General features: G+C 35.3%; 2 protein-coding genes across 2 annotated transcripts; both read right to left on the bottom strand.

The window, feature by feature from the left end:
- Positions 1-634: 634 nt before the first annotated feature.
- On the bottom strand, positions 635-4,050 carry LOC112602294. The gene is made up of 2 exons (XM_025350294.1): positions 2,626-4,050; positions 635-1,721 (listed from the first exon to the last, which is right to left on the bottom strand). Exons 1-2 carry the CDS (start codon positions 3,731-3,733, stop codon positions 868-870), a joined length of 1,962 nt encoding a protein of 653 aa, XP_025206079.1. The 5' UTR covers positions 3,734-4,050; the 3' UTR covers positions 635-867.
- Positions 4,051-5,435: 1,385 nt separating this feature from the next.
- Positions 5,436-10,536, bottom strand: LOC112602275 (protein mothers against dpp-like). Its single transcript, XM_025350263.1, has 7 exons — positions 9,566-10,536; positions 9,299-9,476; positions 8,144-8,302; positions 8,001-8,071; positions 7,731-7,929; positions 5,905-6,145; positions 5,436-5,834 (listed from the first exon to the last, which is right to left on the bottom strand). The coding sequence occupies exons 1-7, from the start codon at positions 9,836-9,838 to the stop codon at positions 5,675-5,677; spliced, it is 1,281 nt and encodes a 426-aa protein (XP_025206048.1). The 5' UTR covers positions 9,839-10,536; the 3' UTR covers positions 5,436-5,674.
- Between the last annotated feature and the right edge of the window lie 382 nt (positions 10,537-10,918).

Below are 10,918 nucleotides of genomic sequence, written 5' to 3'. Positions count from 1 at the left end.
ATTATTTAAGTTTTTTAAAAAACTTATTTTTAAATATTTTAGTTCTTGGAGTACCTACCTATGAGAAATTTTCAATTTTTTTTTTTTTTTGTTAATATCAATAAAAAATTATTTGCCTAGTCAACATTCTTGAAAATTTAATGTAAGATCTCACAAAAATTATTCTTATTTTTTTACAAAAATATTTAAAATACATGCACATTTTTTTTTTTTATGTATTTAAATTTAGAATTTTGATAAAATTCATCAAAATCAAAAAAAGTTGCAAACTATTTTGTTGTAATAAATATTTTTTATAGACATTAAAGTTTCAATTAGGACGAAATTACTTACTTAAACGATACATAAGTACATAACATTTCGTCATAATTTAAAAACATTATTCGTAATAACTTTTATGTATTTTTTATTACTATGAATTTTATTATATGCACTAATATTATTTATTTATTGTACTATTTTTACTATTGTACGATATTTACAGAAAGATTTTATTAAACTTTAAGTTACATAATATATAACTTCATAAGTTAATATAATATGATATAAATAATAAATATTATTACACAATAATTAAAGACTAATGATATAATAATTATTAATTGCAATATTTTCGAAAAAATGTGTACCTACCATCTTTTAGGTCAAAATTTGAACGCGGGAATTTGACAGTTAAAACATTTTTGAATGTTGTTAAATGTGAAATGCATGGTTTATAAAAACATTATTGGTTATAACAATATAATTGTGTACAGTATAATTCGGTGACATAATAACTAGCAAGCGAACAAATATAATTTGAAAACGTGGCTACTACGTCTGAAAAATACTACCTACTATTCTTCTGCCTACGTGCTGCTATTTATACTAGTTGTGATTTTTGACCACCGTGCGGGATCGGACCGGACACGTCCGCTGCAGGATAAGCCGCGATAATAGCCGGCGGTGCAGTCTCGCAGACCAGCAGATCTCGACCACGAGCACGGCGGACGCGACGGCGTAGCTGAACAACAGGAACAGGAACGCTTCCTTGAGTCGGACCAGCTTGAGTACCCGGCCGCGGATCTTATCTAACGGCAGCACCTTGTTGGAACCCAGGTGCGTGATCCAGTGGTCGACGATGCCGGTCTCGAAGAGCGTGCTGAGCACGGCGTTGACGGGGTCGATGAGATACGAGCCGCCGTTGAACATGATCTGCGTGGTGTGCGTGCGCAACAGACAGCCGGGCAGAAACCGTATGGGTATCTTGACCTTGATGCGCTTGGCTTGGGGTATGGAATAGTAGTACATGAACCGTTTGACTTCGAACAGGGCGATGTCGCGCTTCACCACCAGCCGGTCGATGATCCGCTCGAAGTTGGTGGGCGGTAGCAGCTGAAGCCGCTTCATAAACGTCCGCGACATCCGCGTGGTGGCCGTCGTCGCGTTCATTATTTGCATCGACCGTGGCGTGGCCATCGTGATCAGTTCCGAGTCCAGTATCTCCTCCATCCGGGTGAATTCTGCACCGTGCGCGGGTACCGTCATGAAGCTACCAAGCGACGCTTTGTACGCCACGTTGATGACCATGCAATACCACAGCCAGTGCACCATGAACGCTCGGAGGCTGCACCATACGGGCCGCACGCCCAGCGGCTGGTCGATGGCCGTGTGGTACACGAAAAACACTACCGAATCCACGTTTTGCAGCTTTTTCAGCTTCCGAAAGAAGTGGAACACGCCTGCAATGATAATGATTATACACGCCAATATTAATGTAGTGCAATGGTGCAATTTGTTATTTATTATTTATTGTCGTTCGATTGTAACTTTGTGTTGTTTACAGTTCACAGGTCCCGATGAAAAGAAATTATTGGTTTATTGATTTTTCAATCTATAGCTGATTAGCAAACATGTGCTATTCAAATATATTTTTATACATTGAATTATATAATGTAATAATATAATATCGATCTACTTCATCAAAATATTTTCTTCCGAACTTTATTCTTTGTACATAAAATTTCTGAGGAATCCCCCATTTTGTGCACATCAATTTAGCTAGTTAAGCTTCTTTCTAGAAATGGTTCTATTTATAATTTTAGCCCACCCCCTCTTCTAACATCCGAATTCACGACTGTGATATTATGCAATTATATTACCTAAACAGTATACATGGCTGTGTTACGTATTTTCAAGTATAGATACGCAAATTTTTAATTGTTCCGCAATAAATAATATATTACATTAATAGGATGAAAATTATTCGTTTGATTTAAAGGAAAGATACTTCCAAAGTTCCAACTTAGTTATGTACTTTGAAATTCAAATAAAACAAAATACATTGGTAATTAATAATATAAGTTGGTAGGCACGCTCAAAAATGTCTTAATAAATGTTGTTTGAAGCTACATACAAAACCCTTTAAGGCTTTACGTAATAATAGTTTATCCAAACATTAAATACCACTTGCTGTTAAGTGTTACTTAAACTTTTAGTTGCTAAGTGTGGCGTCTTTGAAGGCGCGATAGTTTTTCGACAGACGTCTCACAAACTTAAAACCTACTCTGTACGGGTGTCGACAGATCTAAATAATACCTCATAATTATAGGTATTGAAAATAATTACTGCATAATTGATAATTACCGACAACAATTACGAACATAGAGCCGATGAACAACCATCCAATTTTGTCGAACTCATAAACGTAATTGGTCCAGGGCTGCGGTGGCGGGCCCGCCCGGTACGGAACGGCCCATCCCAGACAGTCGATGCTCGTAGTCCGAGCCAGTTCCGTGTTGGTGCTGTACGCGCTGTTGTGCGTGGCGTACGAATACCAGCCGAACGCCAAGTCGGCTTCCTCCGAGTCCAGCATAGCCGTTATGTTGTCCAACACTTCGGCGCTGTTGTACCAGCTGTACATCTCCGACACGTCGCCTTTCGGTGACATGATGACCGGCGTGAAGTTCATTTGCTTGGCCACGATCTCCAGTACCTTGCCGCCGACGCCGAACGTGGTCCACAGCGGCTGCTGCGGCGTGCCGCCGACGGGCCGCAACACCGTGTCCGGCGGTTGCTCGTTGCCGGCGCACCGGAGCGGACAGCCGAGCATGTTGCCGATCTTCGGCTTGCTGGAGAACAGGTCGACGCCCACCTTGAACCGCCCGTCCACCCAACGGTCCAACAGGAACGGCCGGCCCAGCTTGTTGCACCCGTAATTGGAGAACGGCCTGTACGTGTACGCGTTCACGCCACCGCCGTCCATCCGGACCAGCCCGACCACGTTTATTTGCCTACCCACGCCCCAGAATTCTTTGAATGTGCGCCGGACGTTGTACATGGGTATCTGCCTCGTCCACACTATCACGAAGTGACTTCGCTGCTTGGTGTTCAGCAGTTGCCTGTACAACTTGTCTTCGGCCAGGAACGCGAACACACCGCCCCTCGTCTGCTGCTGCAGCGGGGTATCTTGCGTGGTAAACGACGAATAGGGCACTATCATTTTGGGGCTCTGCACGGCCATGGCGAATGCGTCCACTGCGGCAGCGTACTCTGTTGTGTTCGACTGTCGGAAGTAAATGTAAATGGTCCGTCGGTCGAAGTACGTTCGAGTCACGTTCGCCAGACAATCGAACAACTCGGTCACGTACCTACTGCCGTTGTTTTGGGCAGCGACCGCGTCGGCCAACGACGTCATTCCGACGGCGGTCGCGGACGTCATCAGGTCCAGAAACAATAGTACGGCTATCACCATTGCCGCACGTGGAATCCTATCATGTGCAAATGGATCGTCCGGGGTGGATTGCAATCCGCTGCCGAGACAATGACCGTCTGCAAGTCGAACGATGCCATAAAAAAACAACGACCAGAAATTAATCGTGACATCCGACACTTGACTCGTCTCATTGACTTGACATTGAGTGATTAAAAAGTAACACCATCGTCGATGGATTTTGGACGAGACACTCCGCGCGTTGTTGAAGTGTAATTAAATGTAGTGCAACGGTTTCGAGGGTAAAAATATATGCGTTTTTGAATTGTTTACCAAGCGGTGCAAAATAGATTAAGTCAGGTGATTAATAATTAATAATTATTCACGATTTAATTTGAAGTGTGAGGGATAAAAAAAATAATCATCAAGAAATAATATTGTCTTTCTAGCAAAATATATTTTTTTCACAAAAAAACTATTATTCATAGTATTCAAAATATTTAAAAAATAAGATCGATATAATATATTTATGTATATTTGTAGACAATAAACTAAAACGTTTAGGAAAAATTAATACAACTACAAAAAAAAAAATTTACAATATAATAATCAATAAACCAAACATAAATATTACATTACTGAATGTGTCGGGAACATTGAACACTCTTATTTAAAAATTCAACAATTTAAATATACACCTTACATAATATTCTCATATTGCACGCCTACTATAAAATAATAACGACTTTATAAAATTATTAACTTACAGATTGTTTTTATGCTCTTCTGATTAAGACAAACTACAGTGACATTGTTGCCTGATTATTTAAAAACAAGAAACAAAGAAAAACATCATAAAACACCCTGTATATAGTTTACTGTCATTGTAAGTAGCATACCATTATTAATTTAATAAATTATAGATTAATTAAAATGAACATTTTGAATGAGCAAAAATAATTTACTAAAATAATTTTAACAAAATTTGAACACTATGACTTATAATTTGTATGTAATTTACAGTGTGCAATATAGGTTAAAAAAAAAAATAGCCGACAATTTTAACTAGAAAAAAATAGTAATTATTTTATATATTATAGTTCAACAAACATGAAATAAAAGCAACAGAAAAAAATCATGCACCACTTAAAAAATACACAATAACTTTTTTTTTTTTTTACAGAAAAATATGTTTTAAGCTTTTCAAAAGAATACAGTTTTATAAGAGAAAATAAAAATGATCTTCAATAAAAATTATGGAGGAAAATTTTTATCTAAATTCACAAAAAACCAGATTGTTGATATCCCATTTCAATCAACCTGTGTTTGATGATGAATTTTAAATATTTTCACATTTTATCCTTAAAATTAATTAACTAATTAATATAAATATCAAAAATTTTATTTTTAATAGATTTAGATAAAATTATACTCTATAATTTTTTGTGTATACTTGGAAGGTGTAAAATTAGTTTTTATACTATTGCACCCTCTTAATAAGATTATTAAGTTGCTAACAATAATGCATAAATAAATAAATATATTTGATTAGAGAGCATAATACACCATATTATACAAAACTAACATGTCAAATAAGTTTTAGAAGAAAATATGTTTTACATCTTTCAAGTTTCAAAAATATTACTTTTCTCTAAAAAAAAAAGCTTTAATTTTTTTATTTTTTAAATATTTAGGATAAAAAAACAATAAATAAATGGTCTTTAACAAAAAAAAAATATACATATATAGTAAAAAGAATAGCGAGCACCAAACATATAGTACAGCAAAATAAAAGTAAATTTACAAAAAGTTAAATTTCACAAGTTTTATTTAATATAAAAATACCTAGCATTTTGTAGCAAAATTATTTTACTAATTTTGTGCACAACTTTTGTGAGTTTAAGTCATAATGACGATTTAGTTAAAACAAAAATAAAAATGACACCTTGATACTAGAAAAATAAGTGTATTAAGCATGCTGGCCTATGAAACAGATGATATTGCATTGTGAGGTGATCCCATGGCACACAAAACTTTGTCTAACCATTGTAATGGTCCATTTAAATGTATTTCAATCCAACAAGGTGTGCTGGTAACATCTTGTCGATGATACTCTGCACCCCAGCCCTTCACAAATGACATCCTAAATAGATAAATTAATTTAAATTTTATGATACAAAATTATTATCAGCAATAAATTATTTAGTATTTACCTAATTGTGCACATTTTAGTGAGTTCAAATACCGCTTCATAACCAGAATTTACAGATTCTGTGAGTAATGTTGCAAATTGTTGATTATTGAAAATACGTAAAGAACATCCAGCTGGTATTTTACACACAGTTAATGGATGAAAATTATGATGGTGATTGCAGTTACGTGACTGTACAAACACTGCGGAGTCTGATAAACATTCTGCATATACTTCTCCTCCGATATAATGTAATTGAATGCCTAAATAAAATAAAAATAGGTTTAAAAAGGTATTTAACTGTTTACATTGTTCATGAAATTCTAATGTGGATAAAAATATATTTAAATGAAGAATAACAATTTTAGGTCTTTTGTTGTAATTTAAAAATATTTTTCAAGCCAATTTGAAACTTTTACACATATTATTATATTTTATAATGTTTAGATTAATTTTATACTATTGTTTATTTTTAATATTACATTACTAATAGTAAAATACAATTTTATAATAACTAATGCTTAATAATATTTTTATAAAAAAGGGTGTCATCTATTATCACCCAGATTCAGAAACCATCATCATCACATATACTCATACTGAAAATCAATTACAAAAAAGGCTAGTACTCAGCTGTGACTGCCTGTAAACTTTGCATAACTTTTGGACTTGTGGAAGCTCCTACTGAATCAAAAATTCTGAGGTTAGTACGAAAATTTGAACTGATTCAGTTGAAACACAAAAAAGTCCAGGTCAAAACTGTACAATTTGTACAAAGCCAAACATTGCAGTAGTGCAAGAAAGTATGAATATGAGTCCTGGAAATGATGGCCTGCAGAAATAGTGGAAGTGGATATAACTTTTAAGCATTAAATCGAAATGTTTATTAAGTATAATGAAATAAAAAGTTTGAATTTGTTTATGATTTTGGTTAATTTATTTCATGTTCAAAAATTGTGCACTTTATGAAACACCCTACAGTAGACTAACAAATCATCTCTACTCAGAACCGTTATTTGCATGTAATCATTTATCATTGAATTAAATTTAACATATCTATTATAGCGACTTACTCAACGAATAGTCTATACTCTATTTCTATTCTACATGACAAAATTTATCTTCTCTCTTTTTTTAAATTTGAAATAATTATAAAAATATAATTTTTTTATACAAAAAATTATAATTATTGTAATATTACATTTAAAGGTGTTAATAAAATACTTTCATTTATTTTAAAACAGTAAGCTATATGTATTCATTAATATTGTTATATTTTAATTTTGGAAAGTGATATCTAATAATTCCTATTTTTTAGATTTTATATTTAAATAGCTTATTAAAATTGCAGTTTCAGTTTACATTTTATGTAATTTGATGATACCAAAATACATATTTCTAAATTGAATTGTGTATAATGAACTACTAAGCATGAAACAACACTTAGAAAAATAACAGAAACCAAGCTTATAATGTATTTTTTTATTACCAACTATATATAGGCAGTTTAATTAGCCCAATTGAACATAATAATTTATCATTGCTTTCAAAGTTAAAGATATTCAATTCAATAGACTATTTAAACAGCTGCTTTAGGGTAATCACTTATTGAATTCTTAATTCTATAGATATTAAATATCTTTAATAATCATTATTTATTTTAAATTATTATTTTTTAAATATATTTTTAATTCTGCATCCATCATGTAGGTATAAATATTGAGTATTTATTCAAGTAAAAAATTTTATTCATTTTATCATAAATCAACAAGTGAAATATAAAATAAATTACCACTAATCTGATACTTTTATATTGGGTGTATATTTATATATTATATTATATGTTACCTCTTCCAATATGTCGCCTTGTGTTTTCAATTGTTTGATTTCGATTAACATTGGAAAGTTGTCCCAGACAAAATCGATTTAAATTATTACTTGGATTAGTGAAACCATCTACAACTACAACAGGAGATTGACAATGAAAAAGTTCTCCAACTCTACTATTTAATTCATAATATGCTATGCTTGCCCAACTAGCTTGTTCCTGATGGATAAACAATTTTTAGTTAAGTTATTTATTAATAAATTTAATTTTAAGTATTTGTTATATTTTACCTGGTACAAGACTTGAGTTCCAGATGCCGGACTCATAGCTTTTTCGTCAGGCCCAGGAGAACTTCCTAATTCTAAGAACATTTTAAATAAAAGTATATTATTAATTCAAGATTTAATTTTAATTTGTTAAAAAGTGTACTTACCTGACATTGTGCTGCCCTGAAAAGGACTGTTTGGTGGAGGACTTGATGATGGAGAATTGGGTCCTTGATTATAATTATTATACTGAAGATTTTCCGGCATTTGACGGAACATCATAGGGGGTAGTTGACTTTGTCTGGGTACCAATACAGGAGGTAGTACTAAAAAGTAAATATTATAATTTGAAAAGAGAAATAAATCAAATATTGTGCTTGTTAATTTAAAATAATTTTAAATAAGTGCAACACACCTACCCGTTTATTAAAACTAAGTGGCTGTTGATATTTAAATCTAATTCTATCCAGTTAAGGAGTAGTAGGTTAGCTCTTTTCACTACACAAATCAGTCTTAAGGACCAGATTGTTGAATAGATACAAATTAAGTTTTCTAAGTTAAATTTTACAGATCCTAGAAACTTATGACCTGCATTAATAAACTAACACAATAGAAATGATATTATAGCAACATATTACAAGGTTTATTCATGACTAATTATTAATATAATTATATAGTACACTATCACCTGAGTAACCCTGTTCTTGAGAATAGTATTTTGAAGATCACAGGTGTAGCAGAGTATGAGTTAAAATGTTTGAATAAATTATGATTTATCTATAAGATAGGTTATTATACCTATAGTAAATCAAATTAAATATGTTACTTAAAAATATAGGGATGACTATTGTCCCTATTTCACAAACTAAACTTGACTGATTAGCTATATTAATCTCATACTCTACATTTCTGTGTTCTTCTGACCTAAGCAAAAATCGCAGAGTGTGGTATAAATGATGTGTCAGTAACATGTACATCGTTACATAAGTATACCAACTAAAATTGTACAAATATGATCATCAGTTGACGTCATCGCTTTCAATTTGGTAATAAATGAATATAAAATATTTAAATTTAAAATCTATTGTAACATCAATGCAAAAACTGCTTGTAAATGTGACAATGATAATGATAAACGTATCAACTAAGTAGTTAAAATAAAAAATTACTGTCGACATTATAGGTACTGTATTTGGAGAAGATATTGAAAAAAATATAATTAAATACAATGTTTTCTTAGAAAACATCATTTAACACTGCTTAATATGTCTGTTAATGTCTATACTAGTATAATAATGTTACTCAAATTGAGATTGACTTACCAGGACTTTCAACACGTTTGTAGTGATAAGGATTAATACAAACATCTTTTTGTTTGTTTTGAGTAGAGAATGGAAATTGACAATGGTCAAGTGGCTTAAGCTCATGGTGGGTTTGGAGATCTGGCCATCGCCATACACGGCAGTATATGACGTGTGGTAAACTCTTACGATGCGACACCTGAACGAAACAAAACACAATACATGTACATTACCAAGATATAGGTATTTGACATAAATAAGAGGTTTGACAGTAGTATGAAATTGTACCTGCAGTCGTCCGTCGAGACTTCTGGGTATGGTGACGCACTTGCTCGGCTGTCCCGGACAGCTGAGCGCTTTTTCCAACTCCTCGATAGCGCCTTTGGTTTTCTTTAATTTCTTGACGAGCGCATCGACGGCTTTTTCGGCCCATTTCTCCTCTTCGTCGCCCTGCTTCCAGCCCAACAGTTTCTTAACAGCCGGGCTGGTAAACGAAAAGAGGCTGTTTATCGACGAAATCGTCGACGACGAGCGGCCCGAATCAAACTCGTCCACCTCCATTGCACGGGAGCGTGAAACGTAACAAACCACGCACACGCACGGCAAATATTCGACGACCAGAGTCAACACCGGACAAGTGGACAACAGTAAGTGTTCACTTATTATATTATTTATTTATTGTTATTATTGTTGTTCGGGGGGAAGAGAGAAAGGAAAACGCGCATCATTGATTAGAATCCAACGGCGGACGGTGGCGGCCGTTCGGACGGATACGTTCCGGAGCGAACCGCGGCAACGCTGTAACGGAGTGTTACACGCGCATTTGTTACGGTTCCCAAACGATGCGTGTGCTGCGCCGTTGCCAGATTTTGCGTCTCAGCAGGTGTACCGCGCCGTCGTTTTCGGGGACGTGCCTGCCCGCGGATCGTTTGATTTCAAACCGCGGCCACTGGTAACGACGAAACTTTTACCGGCCGTTATACGCTCGGCCGACGAGCTGGCGCGCGCTACGGTTTTTGGACAGCGCAGTGTAGTTGTGCCAGTACGACGACACGGCTGCGTGTGAGTCCGTGGGACAGTGGTCGCGCTTGTTGTCCACCGCAGCCGTCGCGTGAACGTCTGATCAGCGATCTCATACGGTTGAATACTGCGGGTCGCCACGACGAGCGTATATCGCGGACGAAACGTGTCGCCGGCGATAAATTCTCTTCCTCACTGCAGTCGCGGTAACGAGAACGGACTAGTTTCGTACGCACGCGCGAGACCGAAGTATGTACAACTACACGTCGTATCGGCGGCGCTGCAGGTATACGGGTATCGGTATACCATAGGTACTATTATAGGTACTACGCGCGACGCTCGTACCTCTCGCAGACGTGGCGGGTGGGAGCAGCCGTCTGGCGCCTGTACGGTCCAGTCCGATTTTCCCTTTTTTTCCTCGCCACCGACGCGGGTATTATATTATTATATTGTAGGTATTTCAGATAATATACAGCGATACGCGAGTATGACAACAATATTAAATGACGTATAGGTAGGTACGACGTGATGCACGTTGTCCGCACTCTTTTCTCATGGGTACCCCGATTATCCGCCCACCAACCCGGGTGTACAATGTGCGACTCGTAGAATAAAATATAA

The sequence above is a fragment of the Melanaphis sacchari genome, unplaced genomic scaffold (genome assembly GCF_002803265.2).
Source record: "Melanaphis sacchari strain LSU unplaced genomic scaffold, SCAv2.0 Contig85_pilon_pilon, whole genome shotgun sequence".
Classification (NCBI taxonomy): Eukaryota; Metazoa; Arthropoda; class Insecta; order Hemiptera; family Aphididae; genus Melanaphis; species Melanaphis sacchari.
This window is presented reverse-complemented; position numbering and strand designations above follow the sequence as displayed.

Coding starts and splice junctions, on each gene's coding strand:
- LOC112602275 (XM_025350263.1), bottom strand. CDS start 9,838: ATGGAGGTGGACGAGTTTGATTCGGGCCGCTCGTCGTCGACGATTTCG. Junction 8,303..9,298: donor CAAACGTGTTGAAAGTCCTG/GTAAGTCAATCT, acceptor TTTACTTTTTAG/TACTACCTCCTGTATTGGTA. Junction 8,072..8,143: donor TCAGGGCAGCACAATGTCAG/GTAAGTACACTT, acceptor AAATGTTCTTAG/AATTAGGAAGTTCTCCTGGG.
- LOC112602294 (XM_025350294.1), bottom strand. CDS start 3,733: ATGGTGATAGCCGTACTATTGTTTCTGGACCTGATGACGTCCGCGACC. Junction 1,722..2,625: donor TATGTTCGTAATTGTTGTCG/GTAATTATCAAT, acceptor TTATCATTGCAG/GCGTGTTCCACTTCTTTCGG.